Source organism: Glycine max, chromosome 9 (genome assembly GCF_000004515.6).
Source record: "Glycine max cultivar Williams 82 chromosome 9, Glycine_max_v4.0, whole genome shotgun sequence".
Taxonomy (NCBI): Eukaryota; Viridiplantae; Streptophyta; class Magnoliopsida; order Fabales; family Fabaceae; genus Glycine; species Glycine max.
In genome coordinates this window covers 2,010,746-2,029,127 of record NC_038245.2, presented here as the reverse complement: position 1 = coordinate 2,029,127, position 18,382 = coordinate 2,010,746, and the positions used below count along the sequence as shown (strand labels likewise).

Below are 18,382 nucleotides of genomic sequence, written 5' to 3'. Positions count from 1 at the left end.
TTGAAATCATAAACTCTTAAATTAATAATAGATTAAAATAAATAAATTTAAAAAGTGTGAGTACACTCTTCAATATAATATTTCTAACACGATCTTGGTTATAATTTATTAAAAAAATTACAAGTGAAATTCATTAAAAAAGAAATGAAACTTCCAGTTTTATGATTTCAATAGAGATAAATGTTAACAATAGAGCTTCAAACATGTTTTTTTAATACATTATTTATTAATAATTGAAATTAATTAAAAATCACAAATTTTAGTTGGTTTAACTTCTTATTTAATGAAATTTTATTATAATTTTATTATTTTTAATAAATTTTAATCAATAATAAGACATGCATCAAAATGTGTATTAGAGAGTGTAAACACTTTTCTTCAGTAGTATTAAAGAGTGTTTTAACATTTGTAAGTAAAATTAAAAATAATATATATATATATATATATATATATATATATATATATATATATATATATATATATATGATCACATGTTATTCTTTTAAAATCATTTTACGTTATTAAAAGGATCGAAAACACTATAAACAGGAAAATGGCAAGTAAACACTTTGTTTTTGAGGTGTATGAGTGGAAGGTAGAGAAAAACCAATAGATCTAATAAATATGAAGATGAAGAGAAATAAAAAAAAAATGATAATTTTTTTATAAAAAACAAATATATAAATATAATTTTTTCAGAATTGAATATATGAATATAATTACTCATGAATATTTTTTCATGTCTGAATATTTTTTTGTGCAAAAGGTGGTGAAGGAATGATATATACGCTGATATAAGGGTGATTTGAGATGCATGTCCATCCGTCTGGTATTGAGTTAAATATGGAGTAGATTGAAAAAAAAGAGAATGCAAGTATATTCAAGTCACGGTTAGGCAAAAAAATGAAGAGTGAATGACTTAAAAATACTATTTAACTATTTCTGATTAGAATAAATATATTTTAGAACTATGATATTTCAGTGAACTTATTTATATAAATTTTCGTTCCTTTTCTATTTAATTAAACAGCAAATTAAAAGAACCCATGCTGCTTTTATTTTTCTTCAAGCAAGATAAGATAGAAAAACATTATAAAAAAGACTTCATGGTACGTAGTAGAGACGTATACTCTAAAACATTCAAATAAAATATATTACTTAACCTGTAATTCTATCTCAAAACACACACTTCCATAAAAAAACACTCACTTCCACTCTCAAGGAGGCTCACATCATCATACCCTCACCATCATCACAGTTGCATTTTTTTGTATATGTCGTCTCCTTTGCATTACAACAATCAAATAGTATTTCTATTGAATTAATTTTTCCTTCCTCGTGTACGCAATAAAAATGAAATGAGTCTGTTGTGTATTATATATATAACATAATCATATTTCTGTTACTTTATTTTTTAATCATTCTCATCTATGAAATAAAAATATTATTTTATTGCATGTTTATACAATAAAATTTTATTTTATTATTATTTTTTTCACCTCATAAAGACAATAAAAATATGATTCTATTATGTTTTTATTTAAGGAATAATTTCAAAATACAATTAAAAGATACCAATGTGTGAGCAGTATCATTAGCAATTGTGGAAATGTCAATAGCAACACCCCAATCCAAACTCAATGATCACAAATTATTGTGTTAATTTAGTTCAATCAGACAACTTATAACCAAAAAAAAAAAAAATCAGTAACCTTTTGTAGCTCATTTCTTTTAGTAGCTCATTTTATTAGACAATGTTAATGGAAGTAGGTTCATCATCCAAAACTTTTCACCTTTTGAACTAAGTTCTTAAACTGATCCATTTGTTTCCCAGAGGTAAAAATTAGACAAAAAACTGAACATGCTATTAGTTTTCTCTTATAATTATATATTTTTTTTTAAGATTTTAATGTAAACATTCATAATCTAAATTATTTCCATCAGGATTCATTATTCGGGTTTCTCTTTGCTTTGGCCCATACATTGTTTATAAACAAAAGAATTAAGAATTACAAATCGAACAAGATCACCATGATCTAAAAGGTGAACGAGCGTGTCGTCATGCGGCGTCAAGATTGATAGTTATCCATAAGTTATGTTTATCCTTATTTCATTATTGAGGAGTTATATCAATTTTTTTCTAACACATTTTGTTAATACATTTTTTCTTATTAGTTATATATTATAATATTATGAGAAAAATTTATTAAATAAGGTGTGAGCGTCTAAAATCATGTGATTTTCATACATTTCTTAGTAAGAAAAAAGTGTTCTTAGCACTTCTATTTATTACTTAGTACAGGATTTTAATTTTAACGTTAAAAATGAGACAAAATTTACATGTGAATCTGGACAAGTCCATGCTGACAAGAAGTTTGCCTCGTACTTCTTAAATTAACGTTTTTTTTTAAGCACGTGGTTGTTTGGTCCCATCGTGAAATTTCATGTCGTGTCTCATTTTATTGTTGTAGTGAGAAATAGGAAAGGATATTTATCTATGGCGATTTGCAAGTTGAAATCTTTGCTTTCTCTTTCGAAATGCAACTCTGCGTTGGTCTCCTCTTCAATACGCGCTTTCTCTTCGGCACAGGTTCCCCCTAATCACTTGCGGGTCTCTCTCTAATCTTGTCATTAATTTTCTAAGCTGATTAATTATGAGTTGATTAAGTTGATGCATGTTTTGTAAATTTTCACTTTTCTCTCTTTTCACTGATGCACTGCACTGCAGAATGTTGGATTCATTGGGCTTGGAAATATGGGATCACGAATGGCAAATAATCTGATCAAAGCTGGATTCAGACTCACAGTTCATGACCTGTAATTTTTAAACATTTTCTTGATCTTGGATATATAAGGCCACAGTTTGAATCCCTCTGCTAACAATACAAACAACTAACATTTGCTAAAAAATAAAAAATAAAAAAACATGCCTTTGTTCTTAAGTTCGTCCCTGTGATAGTGCTACTATATTCTCATTTCTTTTGTAGGTGCAATTTCATATGATATAGATTAGATATTTGGGGCATGGCTTGAGAGTTTGAGTTAATGGCACTGTTAACATAAATTGGTTGTTTCATTTTTTGTTAAATTTAAACAGATTGTTTGTGGTGGTGTTAATTGAGTTTGTTCAAAATTAGCAGAAACTCTGATGTTCTCGAGATGTTCTCTCAAATGGGAGTTCCCACAAAGAAAACACCTTATGAAGTTTCAGAAGCAAGTGATGTTGTAATCACAATGTTGCCAACTTCTGCCCATGTGAGTTTGGCCATTAGTTCCAATTGGCATTCCCTTACATGTGAATGCATTACATCGTTCCTATATAGTTCTTCCAACTGGCTCAGATGATAAGATTGTCAACTTCTCCATACAGTTTCTTTGGTAAAAAAAATAAAAAATAAAAATTTGAAGTGTTTGATGTGACCTGTATTGCTGTCTTATATACAAAAGTGAAGGCTTCTGATTCTGTAACATGATGAAACCTATTTAACTGTCAATTCTTATATCATATTATTTTGTATAGTCTGATTGTATCATTTCTTCCATTTAGCTTTATATAAATGGTGGCATCTATATTTAAAGCAGGCCACCCTAAACTGTAAGTTATTTAGTTAAAGAGTTTTCTTAGCTGTGTACCTGAATATCTCATTTAGTATATTTCAGATTAGAATGAAGTGTTTTATTGCTCCCAATGTTATTATATGACTCTGTTCTGATACCAAAATAACATCCTTATTTAATTTAAGTAGGTGATTGATGTTTACACTGGACCAAATGGTTTGCTTCATGGTGGAAAACTCCTAAGGCCATGGTTGTTGTTAGATTCATCCACTATTGATCCACAAACATCAAGAAACCTTTCTGCTACAGTAACTAATTATATTCTAAGAGAAAAGAAAGGTAACAACAAGTGTAATGTCAACCAAGTAAAGTATATTTTAACTTGAATTTCCATCTGTGAATTTCTCATTAAATTACCTAAGAGCTAATTTCTGTCATTGTGTTACTGATGTTCCTTCAACTTTTTGATTGATGTTGAAGTTAATTATAGGTCTGCGGTTAAGGCATTTGTAAATAAATGCAGAACTACTACAACCTAACTGGTTCTGAAGTCCTAACTGAAAATTGCCCACTACTTTCTGTGTCATATGATTGTATTCAGTTGTCTAGCTTTTAGCATGAGTAGATTAGGCCTTTTAGTCATTAGATATTAATTGGTAAATAGATTCAAACCTTTTCATTTGAAGATGTGTCTTAAATGAAAATGCACTGTTCAATAAATTCTTCTAGAGTATAAGCTGTCTCATTATATTCTTCGAACCAAATGTATAGAGGGCTGTCATAACATCCTCCTGGTCTATCAATTGCTTTCAAGCAATTAGTAGGTTGAACTCTTTACTCTTTTAATGTGTTGGTACTGAATGATTATACATTGTGTAGGTGAATGGGAAAAACCTTTCAAGTTGGATGCTCCTGTATCTGGAAGTGTTACTGCAGCTGAAGCTGGGACACTTACTTTTATGGTATTGTTACTGTTTTTTTCTAACCTGCTGAAAATTTACATAAACTACAATATACTTGGTAAATTGGTAATAATTGTAGCTTCAATGGCCATGCATTTGATCCTAGAAACCAGATGAACATTGTATCACTAGTTTTTCCAATTCCTAGTGAGAAAGGAAATTTTTAGAGTACTCCTAATTTGGTCTTTAAAAAATTAGTGACATTAAATTAGACCTTAAATGATTAATTGCAGTCATTGAATGACATCAATCTGGTACAAGTTTGCAGTAACTTTTGGACTATTATGGTGTCAAAAAAGTATCATTTGAGTACCAAATTGATGCTTTGATGACCAAACTAGAGTAGTTCACTGAAGTTTAGTATTCTCAATTTGATGTTAAATTTTGATAATAGTCATGCCACAATACTATTTATAATGCATTAAAGCTATGATTGGTTAATTACAAAGGTTGTAATGTTATGAACTGCACACGGGAATGAGGTAATCTAAAACAATTAAATTTTTGGCAAAAAAATTGAGTAATGAACAAGATATGGAACTTCCCCAGGTTGGTGGCTCTGAGGAAGCATTTCTTGCTGCAAAGCCCTTACTCTTTTCAATGGGTAAAAGTGCAATATATTGTGGTGGAGCAGGAAGTGGTTCTGTAAGTTACACATTACTTATAATTAGTGTAGGTTTATTGGTACTCCCAATTGCCTGTTTAACTGTCACATATTTTGTCTTGGTTCTGTTATTAGGCAGCAAAAATTTGCAATAATTTGGCTTTGGCTGTGAGCATGCTGGGAATATCAGAAGCTCTTGCTCTAGGCCAATCTCTAGGTGTTTCTGCCAGCACCTTGACAAATATATTTAATTGCTCCAGTGCTCGCTGTTGGAGTAGGTATGTGGCTCTTTTCTCTGTCGACTCAATGTGACAACTAGCTGCAGAACTATATTGTTTTAGTCAGCATCATTAACAATATGTAGTAGCATAGTAGCAATGATTTTTAGAGGCCTTAGAATTAGTATTGTCATATTGTAGCTATAAAGGAATAAATATGAAGTAGAATGTAGGAGTATAGTTCCCATTATACAAATGAAAGAACCATGTAGTTCAAAAGGCCATAATGTTGAAGTATATTGTGTGAGAGACACATAACTAGTTGTCTTGACATAGCTTCACTGCAAGTGACATATTCCAAACTTGTTCTTAGTGTTTTCCTCAAATATTACTGTCCTCATATCTGTTGTCTTCTTGTATTCTTTGAGACCCTTTACTAGTAGTTTTCTCCTGATAAAATAATTATGCTTCCTTCTTCAGCAATAAAATTTTCCATATATAGCTTAGTTCACAATCGTTATGGGGTTTTTGAGAAGATTAAACTTTTGGTATTTAGATGATCAAAATAATAGGTTGAAGTTGCATTCATTACAGTGATGCTTACAACCCAGTTCCTGGGCTGATGGAAGGGGTGCCCTCGTCAGGGGATTATAACGGAGGGTTTGCATCCAAGCTTATGGTAAGTAACTGAGCTTTAACTCAAGTTGCAAATGTTTAATTCTGATGATTGTACCATTTGGAAATCTTTAGTGTGAATAGTCATTACAGTGGGATGCAATTAAGCCAAATTTAGACCGACTAATAATCATTAATTTCAACAGTTCAAGCTTGCAAAAATGCATCAACTACTCACAGCTAAGGGTGTGGGGATACTAGAGCAAGGACACACGATAATAGTAATAAGAATAATCAATTTGATATATTTACTGAAATTTATGTGGGAGAATTATAAAAAAAGGAAACTCTTGTTAAAATTATTTTCAATTTAGAAATAACTAGCTACTCAACTAGTTGATGATATTCAAGGAATGGGTGGCTAATAACATAATTAACCTAGTTTTTTTTTTCTCTCTGAAAAGTCTCTCTATGTTGGCTCCATTAGCAAAGCTTTACATGTTCTTTCTGAAATTTACATGTTCTCTTTTAGCAATACATTCATGCTAAATTGTTAATTAACTTGTAAAAATTTGTTAATTTTTGTCCTGAAAAAAGAAAAAAAAAAGAATTTGGTAGATGCCTATAGATTGTAGACCAAGAACAAGTCCAAGTGAAGCTATTAAAAATGGCCTGAATCAAATGCCTTTATGAAGAATTGGTTTATGACAAAACACAGTTTATCGGCCAGAATTTTTATATCTGGTGCACAATTTCCTTTTTTTAGAGCTTTTGCAGTATCCTATATTAATGATGTTGACTCATGCTGTTTTTCTTTTCCTTAACTGTTTTCACTTTGTTCCAATCGATCTATTATACATTTCTTGGGTGCCTTTGTTACTTTATTTTGTGAAACCTGGGGCTGGACTCCATTTATACATAATTATATATAACCTGCTAAATAAAGTGTAAAGATTCTTTCTAAAAATACATTGAATGTGAAGTCTATTGTGATTATGTTTCTTTCAGTGATCTATTTTATTATTTACTTTAAGCTTGTTAAACAAGTGTGTAAGTGTGTTTTGCTTTAGTTTGAATGTTAGGCTTTTAAAAATAAGCCAAATTAATTGTATGTGTGCTCCAGGCAAAAGACTTGAATCTAGCAGTAGAATCAGCTAAGCTGGCTGGATGTAAATACCCACTAACATCACAAGCGCAAAAGATGTAAGTCCCTCTTCTTGCATATCCTTGACATGTCATGTATAACACTTTCTGTTAATTACATTGGTGAAAACTGTTGTGATTCTGGACCTTAAAACTATTATAATATAAATGTGCTGATTAAGCATTAAGATGATGCAAGCAGTGTTTTTACTAAAGCATGCAAATTATGCAAACTACCAACTACATGAATAAAACTAGTGTTTTTTTATAGATAAATCAACTTATGTTGTATATGAAGGCCATGTATCATTACAGCTCTTCCACTGCATTTTTTTTAATTAATTTTTTCAGTAAATAGTTGGTCACAGGAATGTTACATAAATCCTGTTGTATTTTCTTTCCCAAATTCGTAAATATTTGGTCTTCATAATTCAATAACTTAGCAGAAAGACTGAATAGAAAAATACACCCGATGTGTTTTTATACAAGTTGAGCTTGAACTCCCACTCTCGCGTTATGTAACGAAACGAAATGCCACTTCTATTGCAACTTGTCTTGCCAATTCATATCTTACTGGAAAATTAATACAAAAGTATTTCAATTCACTTAATTTCAAATATTGAGAAGGGTTAGCTTTTAAAACACATTATACTTTTTTTATTGTTTTCTGTTATCTAGCAGAAACCATCTAATATTATTTGAGAATAAAAATGATTGTTATAGCCCCAAAAGGATTTTTGCTAGAATCCTTAGCAAAAATGATGAACCGAGTCTGTTAATACATTTGAGTAATTAAATGTTTTACAATTAGTAAATTAAATTTATTGTTATAAGCTACATTTTCTGGCAATTTTGATTTGGATGATGCACCACTTTGGCGATATATAATTTCGTATATGGCTTTATTAAAAGCTTTAACTCCTTTAAAAATCCAAGGGGGTTGGTTTTCTTTAGCAACATCCTACTCGTGAGTTTAAATTCTGTTAGTCCCAGGTATACGAAGTATTAACAGTTTGTTTACTGATGAATTTTTTGTGCAGATATACTGAGCTCTGCAGCGTTGGCCATGAAGCCAAAGACTTTTCATGTGCTTTTCGCCATTATTACTCTGGAATTGACGAACCTCATGATCAGTAAATTAAGACGTTGGTTGTATGCATAAAACTGTTGTGATCCCATGCCTAGTATATATGGCAAGAAGATCAATTGAGCTCAATGAAGTTGTAGAAACAGTTGCGAGTTATTCTTGTTTTCAATCAGAAATAGTGTGGTTCCGCAAGACGAGCAAATATCAAAACACAAATTCTAAACGAGTAAATGCAATGTTGAAAACACAAAGACAAGCACCAACTTTCGGCCAAAATTGACAGTTTGTATACTAAGAAATTCCATAGACTCTAAGAAATTCCATTTGGAGAAAACATAAAGACAACCAAAACTTCTCTCCACAAAAACACTTAGACAAACAATCCATGATCCACCGCACAGCATTTTGCAATATTAAGCTCCAAATCTCTTCTAAGATCGTAAGTTCCTCGGTTAGTTGGTTCCTTCTGCAAAACAACCAGAAAAAGTTACTAGCAGACAAGGTTAGGGAGGGGGAGAAGGCAAATCCTTTTCAAAAATAAATAAATAAACTTAATCCAATATCACTTTAATTGTAACTGAATATAATCACGCTAATTTTAAATGAATCACCTTCAGCAGAATGGAAATGTTTTATTAAACCAGTCATTTTTTAACAATAGCAATGGATAATATATTTATATTGCTACCTCAAATTAACCTCACACTAAAGTAATTACCTGCATAAATCATTGACAGCTTTCAGTGCTTTCCTCCATGCTTAGATTTTGAGGGTATCTTCCCATATGCTTTAAGCCTTGATTGTGATAACTTCAAATTAGCCACTTGTCGCCTTCGCTTGGCTTTCCTTGATAGATTATCTGTATTAATATTTGATTCTTCTGTGCTTGGTTTTTCGTTCTCAACACTTTTTGATGAAGTTATCTTGCCAGAATCAACCTTTGAATTCTTCCTTTTCTTCTTATCCAAACTTGACATCCGAAGGAGCTCCTTGGCTCTCATCTTCAGCATGTATCTTTTCTGTTTGCTTAGTTTCCATTCCTCCTCCTGGTAAGGAGCAAGCTTTTTCAAGGAAATATACTGATTCAATTCCTTGTCATCCATCAATAGTATCTCTGAGGCACTCAAGCCAAATCTACTTGATTTTGTTTTGGCATACTTGAATCTTGTCTTCAGGTCCCCAATTGTGTCCTCATAATCTAATTTATAGTACTCATCCATCATTGCCTGTCTTGCTTTCTCCAAAAGTGCTGTTTTGCGCTTCCTCTTCCGACTACCTTCCTCAGGAATTTTCTCTTCTTTTTCATCTTCTCCTTCCGGGAGATCGTCATCACTAGTATTCTCAAACCTTTCGTTTTCATCTTCTGCTTCAGGGAGATCGTCATCACTAGTATTCTCAATCTTTTCTTTCAATGCTTTTTCCCTTGCAGCTAAAAACCCACCATTAGATCCGCATGCATCCCAGCCTTTAGGAAGCCCAAGTAATTCATCCTCCTTTTCAAAATCTGGCTTCTCAATGTCATCAATGTCACTACAAAAGTCAAGGTCAGCATCCTCTGCATTATAATATTTCTCGTCAAATGCCTTCTTCATCATTCTGTCATACTCCTCTGGGTCAAATTCCTCTTCAATTTCTGCCATAGACAATGGGATAATATCATCACCATGGATCCCTGCAGTCTTCATTATCTTTTTAACCTTCTCCTGTATCTCCTGCTTCTTCAAATTCTTTAAACGTTTCAACTCCTCCTCTCTCTCCTTTTGTTCTATAGCCATTCTCTCCTCTTTGCTCTTTCTCTGCTCTTTCCTTGCATTCATCTTCTTCCTCACTGATCCCTCCACCTTCCGAGCATGACCCAACACCCTATCTCCTGGATTTTCCTGAAATCTGTACTCATATTCTTCCTGTCTCTCAAGCTCCACCTCATCCTCTGAAATCTCGTCCAATTCATCCTCTCCAACATTCAAATTCTTCCCACTCTTGTCTATCCACAATTTGTTCATGAAATAGCTTCTTAGAAACTTGGAATTTTCATTTGATTCTACATCTCCACCAAAATACTCATCCAGCTTCTCCTCAAGTTCCTTGTCATCACTATCTACTTTGTCTTCCTCACCTACCTTCTCCTTCACACTGAAAAACTCCTCTTCACCATCTTCCAAACCCTCCCTTTCTACTGCTTGCAGAAAAGCCTTTTTCAACTCCTCTTGCTCATCACCATAAGTCTTCTTCCCATCCTTAATAACAAAGTCTTTATCTTTCAAAGGCATTACCTTCTTACCCTTACGTTTTTCCTTTTCATCTATCTCCTCCTCTTCATCACCAAAATCTGCCCCCTCCTCAATCAAATGCTTTGCCACCACATCCTTCAAATACATTGGCTTTTCACCCTTCTTGTCTTTTGATTTAACTTTCTCCTTCTCATCACTTTCGTCGTCACTGCTATCATCAGACCCAAAGAGCCTAACATCTTTTTGCTTAAGAATAGGATCTTGCTTCTTCACCTTAATTAAGGCATCAAAGAACTCCTTGTCCCTCCTTCTAGAATTGACAAGCGTCTCATAGTCATCATCATCATCATCCAATGACTCGGACTCAGATTCCTCCTCACCTTCAGAATGCGAGTGTGAAGGTGAATCAATAACACCCTTCTTTTTTAATTCCTCAAATCGCTGGAGGTCCTCCCGTTTCTTATTGTGCTCAAACCTACGAGCATACTCCTTGTCTATCTTGATCTTTGAAATGTCCTCGTTTTCGGAATCGCTGCCATCAAAAAGTTGCAGAGGCATTCTCTACACAGTGACAAGGCTAACTGCTACAAATTAATCCTCCCGAAACACAGATCCCACGAAGATAAGTTCAGCCTACCAAATATATACCAAGCAATTATTAGGATAACGTAGGAAATTTTCAAAAAGCAAGCAACAGAACTTGTGGGTTCGTAAAAAAATATAAAAAAGAACTATAATCCTCTCATACAATAGAACATTATTTCAAAGTTTATAGCCTCGTTTTCTTTAAAGAATACTTGTTTTATTATTCATTTTGGTAAAGATTTAATGCAGTAAACTTGTGTTAGGTGGGTAAGGAATAACATCAAACAGCTCTTTCTGGGTGTACAATGAAAGGCGACAGTGAGGTTAAGAACCTATGATCTCATGCAAACTACCCAAACCCTCCACCAGTAAGCTAACCCTAGTGGATATAACATCAAACAGGTGGAGTGCATAGACAAGATGAAATGAGAAACACACTAAGATACAGAGAGAGTAGCAAGATGACAAACACAAACCCAATAAAGAGCACTTGGCAGTGCGGTTTGGGAACTAAATAATTAAGCAACAAAACAGAGCAAAATGGTATGAGAATTTTTGAAACTGAAATCACAGGAGATAGATAGAAAGAACAGAATACATACATAAATACATAAAGCGTTAATGAATGAGAAAAAAGTAAAGTGTCTAACCAGAATGAACGGAGACAGAGACAAGGGACCGTAAACGAGACGCCTCGAACCAGAGACAGAAACACGGAAGGGTTCTAAAGAGACAAGATTGTGAATTTTCTCATGCTCAACCAAACCTTATGTTTTTCTTAATTTTTTATTAAAATAATTTAACGGGTTTGACCCGACCAAACCGACCCGCTTCAATCTAACAGGTCAGATTTTGTAGATTAGGTCTGCTGCCAAATCTATAGTATTTTATATTTTATTAAATTAAATTACACGAATCTTATTTTTTCTTTCATAAATATATTTTATAACAATATAAAATGTATTAATGACATTTATATGCCTGCAAAGTGCAAACAAACAAACAAAAAAACATTTATATACAAAAGACAAATTATTGTATACACATGATTAATCTTTATACTGCAGTAAAAAAAATGATTAATCTTTATAGTACAAGTAGCATGGACAATAAATATATTTAATAAAGAAATGTTCTCAGCCTGTGTGCTATTCTTTATTTTTAAATTAAAAAAATTGTATAATATTTATTAATATAAACACATGAATCACATGATTAAGACATTAAGTTTATATTAATTTTTGTTTTATTTCTTCTATTAAAAAATAGAAACAAAAAAAAATTTATCTTCCCTTTTCCATGAAATCCCCATTCACAAACATATATGTTTGCTTGGTAACAAGGTAAGTTAAACTCATCGTAATTTTCTGAAGAAGCAAATAACTGTTTTTGTAGCGATTTTACCATGATTTATATTCTCGTAAATTTAGAGTACATGTCCACTAACTCTTTACCCGAGGTATTGCAAGATCATGCATTTGCACAATACAAACTTGTTCAAAGAAAAAGTTTCAAACACAAATCATTTTATTACAAATTCACTTTTAATAAAATTCAATTTTACAATACAAATAATCTAAACCGATAGTGCTTATTTGACTGTGGAATACCCTACCAAAGGATCCTTCCAGTATATGTTTGAAAATCTAATGTTTGTAAATTTTTAAAATAACATCAAATGTAATGAAAATCCCTTGAATTGAACAACTAATTATACTTTTAGAAGAATCAGTAAAATAAAATAAAATACCAGTAGTTAATCAACACAAGCAAAGATTGAATTTAATAAATCATGTCTTCCTCAACCATGGTTGATTATATGACAATAGTAACAGCTGCACTGTACAGAATCATGCCACTGGTACTCATTGGTGCCACTCACCTTCCTGAAAGTGAAAACCAGCCGAGTTTGCTGAGAACTACGTCTCTAACATCTTTGGCAATTCAACTCTAAGATCAATTAAACCAACAAAACAATATAACTGCTAAGTGTTAACCATTACATGACCAACTTGGACAGCCTTCAACTATAGTACTGGCAAACAAATGACTATTCATAACACATACCATTTCGAGACAAAATTAGATGGTTATAACCCATCAAGTAACATCCATCATCCATGTATATGCTTTTGGCACAGCCCCATTTTTACAGCTAAAAAAATGGTTAATACAAACATGTTAAAAGGCCAGGCTCTGAACAACTATGGGACACTAATGAGACATTAATTCCCACAATATGTCAAAGTTCAAACAGTTAGCATGAGCAGACTATATAGAAGAGAGATCTTCATAAATAGTCTTGATACCAGGCCTTTCAGAAATGGACCGAATGCACCGCATTGCTATTCCCAGGACCTCCTTCATTCCCTTTTCTACAACTGGATTGCTCATTTCCGGCATCAAGGTAGCCTCAAAACATTCTGAGCCTCGGCCTTCTGCTACACGCAACCTTACCCAGTCTGTCAGATCAACACCTCCCTCCTCACTAGATATAACATCACCAGCACACCTTCCAGTTAGAAGTTCCAAAAGTATCACTCCAAAAGCATAAACATCTGACTTGAAGGAGGGCATTGGCTTCTTGGAAGCAGCTAACTCTGGTGCGCAATAACCCAAGACCCCAGCATCGAGAATCTGTTCAATGGTACCAGCTTGAGTCATGAGTCGGTGAAGGCAGTAATCGGCAACACGTGCATTCATATCAGTTGTATCTAACAACACATTTGTAGCTTTGAGATTCCCGTGAGGAACAGCGCGATCAAAATGGAGATAGTTCAGGCCACGTGCTACATCAACTGCTATTTTGAGCCTCTGGGTCCAAGTTAGTGGTGGACCTTTTCTTCCTGGTCGATCTGACAATTGAATTTTATAATTAAGCTCAAACATGAAATATTTAGGAATGAAAGACAACACTAGATATAATAGATGACTATTCAGAAACCTTTACTAGCTGCACCAGTAAAATATGATAGGCATTAGAATTCATGCATAAACAGACACCCAAAAGACATATTAGAATTAATGCATAATAGACATCATGCAACTAAAGATTACTTTACATGGGAGCTAAGGCATTATCATATTCAAGCATAAGCAATCAGTTTAAAAGGATTGAGATTTAGACACTTCAAATGGATTTTTTATATTTGGCCAATTTTGACAAAAACGACATCTTTCCTCACATTTAGATAATATTTTTTGAAAGAGTGATTTCTGTGGTGCAATTTGAAGGAGTCCAACTGAAATTTGTAAATTAGGTAATAAAATTTATATAAGGCTATCAATATAAATATATCAAATATATTTTTGATGAACAAGCAGATTTTATAGTAGAAGCTGCCATGGCAAGCACTTCCAAGCATTTCAAAAGACCATTTAGATATGTTAACCATTTGGAAATCAAGGATCATGATATTTTTAGTCTGCTATATTATCCTACCCTTCAAATCCTGTATATATCTTGTTTATTAATTCTAACCTACCCAACACAACTTCTAAGGTGCCTCCCTTTATTTAAGGTTCAAGTTTAAGAAAAGCAGTCTAATCATATTAGAAGGAAAGTCGACATATTACCATAAAGAAAACTTGCAAGACTTCCTAGTGAGATGTAATCTGAAAGTATAAGCTTCTCGTGCTGTGTAGGACCCCAATAATATCCTCTCAATCCTACAACATTTGGATGTCTGATGTTTGCAAATTTCTTCGTCTCCTTTACAAATTCTTTTCTCTGTTTTGCCACTCCTTCTCTCAACCACTTCACTCTCAACAACAAACCATTCTCCAGAGTTGCCTTGTAAGAAGTACCGTGACTACTTCTTCCTAAAACTTCAGCAGGGGCCCTTGAGAGCTCCTCAGGCGTCAATGTTATCGTATCATCAAGAAAATGTAGCTCGCCAACCAACCGATCTGGCGATCTCGTATCTAGTCTTGCAAGATTTTCACCACTAAGTGAATCACCAGATTCTGGTGACCATGAAAAGTGGCTTTGTTTTGATGGAGAGAACCCTGTTACAGCTGCCATTTTTTCATCAGAGCTGATTATCTCCGATGGTGACTCTTTGCGTGAGGTCACGAGGTCCTCAGCTGAAACAACCAAAGCGCCACCCCCATCTGTCGTACGAACAGGAGCCGAGATAATTGGTTGAGGATGCCTGTGGATATCCTTACTTGTTTCATATTCTGGTGGAGATCTTGATATACGTATGTAGTGTATGAAGACAGCAAGCAAGATTAATATGAAGAGCGCAACCACGCATGACACTATGATTATGACTTTAACTATGGTGTTCATATGCTTCCTCTTGGAACTTTCAGCAGGTGAACTGATTGATCCAGGAGGACCATTTGGAAAATGTAACTTGGTATTCCCAGGAAAGAAAGAAGAACTGGGAAACTTTCTAAGAACTTCTGGGACAACTCCAGACAGATCATTTTGTGAAGCATTAAAGTTTTGGAGCCCCTTTGGCATGTTACTTGGTAGAGGACCAGTAAAATGATTCTCTGATATATCCAGGGAGTCAAGTGAACTCATGTCTGCAATGGTAGTTGGAAGAGAACCAGAAAAATTATTTCCGGCAATATTTAGCACTTTTAGGCCAGTTAATGACCCAAACTCATCAGGAAAATAGCCATTAAGCTGGTTGTGAGAAAGATCAAGAATCTGAAGATCGGATTGGTCAGGAGAAGACGAAAACTTGATGCCACCAGAGATCATATTATTTTCAAGACGCAGCTCTTGCAATGTGGGCAGTGTGAGCAGATTAGCTGGAAGTAGTCCATCCAATTGGTTGAAACTAATGTCGAGCACTCTAAGCTTTGGATACTGTGTTAAGACTTTTGGAAGGGAGCTGCTTAGAGAATTATGGGATAGGTTCAAATAATTCAATCGCAGAAATTGAGGAGTTTCCTCAGGGATGGCCCCCGTCAAATGATTCCGACTGAGATCAAGAAATTCTATATTCCCCCATTTCAACATCCTGGTCAAGTTTCCTTCTAATTTGTTATTTGACAGATCAAGTACAGCACAGCTTCCAGTCAACAGTGGCATATCACCCGTGAACTCATTTGATGAGAGATTAAGAGAATGAAGTGTTGTTGATGTAATTATACTTAGTGGCCCTGAAAAACAATTTGAATGTTAGATGAATAATAAAACATGACAGGTTCTTTATTTTGAGCAAAAGAAAAAACGGAACTGCCAATTTACCTGAGAGATTGTTGGCACTCAAATCCAATTCAGTTAAAACCAAAGAGTCTCCTTTCAGCAGGCCATTAGGAATAAATCCTGAAAATCTGTTGTTGCTGAGTTTAAGAACTTCAAGATCATAAACAAAATCAAATCCGGGCAATTCTCCGTCCAACTGATTGTAGCTGAGGTCCAACACCTTCAAGTTTTCAAAAACAGGTTCCGCGGCTCCACTAGCCAATGACCCAGTAAGCTTGTTGTGGCTTAGATTCAGATGCTTAATACTTTCAGATATTCGCGGTAGAAACTTCTGATTGGAATCAGAACTTGACAGCATATTCTCACTTAAATCAACATAGCTGGCACTTGATGAAAGCATAAATACAACATCCAAATTACCTTCAAGCATATTCCCATGCAAGTCAAGTTTTTCAAGAGCAGGGATCAGCTCCAAACCTTTGGGAATTTTTCCATTGAAGCCGTTATGAGACAAGTTAAGAGATACAAGACTAATAGTCTTAGTCAACGATGCTGGCAGCATTCCAGAGAAGGCATTGCAGCTCAAGTCAAGGGACTTGATGGAGGCCATTTCTGAAATAGAGTCAGGAATTGGGCCAGAGAAGTTATTTCCAGCCAACGACAGATTCTGCAAGCTCCCTAATTTACCAATCCCCAATGGCAAGGATGAGGAAAAGAGGTTATAAGAGATATCCAAGAATTCAAGGCTTTTGAAATCAGCAATGCTGTCAAGTAGTGTTCCTGATATGGAATTGTTGGACAAGGAGAGTTTCACAAGCTTTGTGAGATTAGTAAACACACTCAAGTCAGTGTCAGCAGAGAGACCCAAGTTGTCAAGAACAACCCCAGCAACATTACCACCATTGCACAGAACTCCATTCCATGAAGATGGGCATCCATCAAAGTCAATGGATTCCTCATTCCAGGAATTGAGAACATAACCAGTAGGGTCATGCTTGATGCCTTTCTTAAACTCCAGCAATGTTAAAATGTCCTGAGAGGGAAGCTGCCCTACCACAGAGAAGAAATATAAAGATAACACTAAAAGGCTAAAAGGCTTCATAGTCTTCTATAGACACTAGAATGTTTACTTCTGTGTAGTTCACAGTAAGTGAAGACAGAAAGGGAGCTTTCACCCTTTTAGTTCAAAAGGATAAGCAATTATCTTCAACCCACCAAAAAAGGTACAGATAAAATTCCAAGATACCCTTCTTTGGTTCTTCTAAAAGCAAGCACCAATTTAGAAAAGAAGCAAGCACAGTCTCCAAAAGAGAGAGTTGGGTCTTCAAGCTTCTCAGTCCACACTTAGTGAAGGACTTACTTACAGCAAAATCCCAAAGAGGGGTTCTTCAAAACCACAAGTGTCCTAACCTTCAGCAAGCAAAGATAGACAGCATTCAATAACAAATTATAAAGCCAGAACAAAATAAAAAAAAACAAAAACTACACAAAGTCATCGACTTTACTTACTAAACAACCACCAAGTGATTCACTGTCCTTCAACAAAAAATAGAAAAACTTTACAAATGCAGTGCAGCTTCTTCAGCAGAGACAACTATTAGCTTCATGGAGTAACCTAGAAACATAAAATGCACTGAAATGAACCAAACAAAATGTGTGAATGTCGAGAGATCTGACACATAAAACACAATGTTTCTTAACAAAAAACACTTCCTAAAGCACAATGTAGACTGTAGCAGAAACCCCTCCTCTGATGTATGAATTTTTTGAAGCAGACAGGAGAGGTTAGCACAAAGATTAGAACTTTAGAGTTTCAGAAATTAAGTACAGTACAGCAGCATTGTAGCCACAACCAAGTTAAGGGGAAAAAGGAAATGAGAACCAGTTGACACTCCATGCTGCAATAAAGGAGAAGGGACCCAGAATTTTATTTTTTTTTGGTCCTAAAAGCTTTAATTGATGGATAGAAATCTTTTAAAAAAAAAAACAAAAAGAAAGTATTTAAATTTTCTGAGCAGTAAAATGACCCCAAAAAATTTCACTTTAATGAAGTGTGACAATAAATAAAACATCAAAAAGAGAGTACCTTTGTCCTTTTTTAACTTGTGTCTTTTAGTTTGCATGTGACAATGGAGGATGGAGCACCTTAAAATGGAACCCTAATTGTTAGTTTATGAAAGGCCTAAAGATAAAGCAGCCTCTAGATTTTTCA

General features: G+C 34.1%; 3 protein-coding genes across 5 annotated transcripts; 1 reads left to right on the top strand and 2 right to left on the bottom strand.

The window, feature by feature from the left end:
- The first annotated feature begins 2,117 nt into the window (after positions 1-2,117).
- LOC100798272 (probable 3-hydroxyisobutyrate dehydrogenase, mitochondrial) lies at positions 2,118-8,343 on the top strand. Of its 2 annotated transcripts, none has more exons than XM_026123656.2 (10): positions 2,118-2,611; positions 2,729-2,817; positions 3,141-3,255; positions 3,747-3,897; positions 4,438-4,520; positions 5,070-5,165; positions 5,260-5,402; positions 5,937-6,021; positions 7,081-7,160; positions 8,141-8,343. In XM_026123656.2, exons 1-10 carry the CDS (start codon positions 2,498-2,500, stop codon positions 8,235-8,237), a joined length of 1,053 nt encoding a protein of 350 aa, XP_025979441.1. In that variant the 5' UTR covers positions 2,118-2,497; the 3' UTR covers positions 8,238-8,343. The 2 variants fall into 2 exon arrangements, with proteins under 2 accessions (XP_025979441.1, XP_040861257.1); XM_041005323.1 differs by having other exon boundaries at positions 2,204-2,590.
- A 108-nt stretch (positions 8,344-8,451) lies between these two features.
- On the bottom strand, positions 8,452-11,766 carry LOC100800732 (protein KRI1 homolog). The gene is made up of 3 exons (XM_006586780.4): positions 11,654-11,766; positions 8,906-11,051; positions 8,452-8,653 (listed from the first exon to the last, which is right to left on the bottom strand). The coding sequence occupies exon 2, from the start codon at positions 10,974-10,976 to the stop codon at positions 8,928-8,930; it is 2,049 nt and encodes a 682-aa protein (XP_006586843.1). The 5' UTR covers positions 10,977-11,051; positions 11,654-11,766; the 3' UTR covers positions 8,452-8,653; positions 8,906-8,927.
- Positions 11,767-12,946: 1,180 nt separating this feature from the next.
- Positions 12,947-18,110, bottom strand: LOC100795611 (LRR receptor-like serine/threonine-protein kinase GHR1). 2 transcript variants are annotated; one of them, XM_006586779.4, is made up of 4 exons: positions 17,676-18,110; positions 16,213-17,580; positions 14,580-16,124; positions 12,947-13,858 (listed from the first exon to the last, which is right to left on the bottom strand). In XM_006586779.4, the coding sequence occupies exons 2-4, from the start codon at positions 17,270-17,272 to the stop codon at positions 13,275-13,277; spliced, it is 3,189 nt and encodes a 1,062-aa protein (XP_006586842.1). In that variant the 5' UTR covers positions 17,273-17,580; positions 17,676-18,110; the 3' UTR covers positions 12,947-13,274. The 2 variants fall into 2 exon arrangements, with proteins under 2 accessions (XP_006586842.1, XP_003535094.1); XM_003535046.5 differs by having other exon boundaries at positions 17,680-18,110.
- Positions 18,111-18,382: the final 272 nt, after the last annotated feature.

Excerpts from the sequence above, each read along its gene's own strand:
- LOC100800732 (XM_006586780.4), bottom strand. The coding sequence starts at position 10,976 with ATGCCTCTGCAACTTTTTGATGGCAGCGATTCCGAAAACGAGGACATT.
- LOC100798272 (XM_026123656.2), top strand. The coding sequence starts at position 2,498 with ATGGCGATTTGCAAGTTGAAATCTTTGCTTTCTCTTTCGAAATGCAAC. Across the intron at positions 3,898-4,437 it reads TATTCTAAGAGAAAAGAAAG|GTGAATGGGAAAAACCTTTC; the intron begins GTAACAACAAGT and ends TACATTGTGTAG. Across the intron at positions 5,166-5,259 it reads GTGGAGCAGGAAGTGGTTCT|GCAGCAAAAATTTGCAATAA; the intron begins GTAAGTTACACA and ends TTCTGTTATTAG.
- LOC100795611 (XM_006586779.4), bottom strand. The coding sequence starts at position 17,272 with ATGAAGCCTTTTAGCCTTTTAGTGTTATCTTTATATTTCTTCTCTGTG. Across the intron at positions 16,125-16,212 it reads GAGTGCCAACAATCTCTCAG|GGCCACTAAGTATAATTACA; the intron begins GTAAATTGGCAG and ends ATTGTTTTTCAG. Across the intron at positions 13,859-14,579 it reads TCTTGCAAGTTTTCTTTATG|ATCGACCAGGAAGAAAAGGT; the intron begins GTAATATGTCGA and ends TTCAATTGTCAG.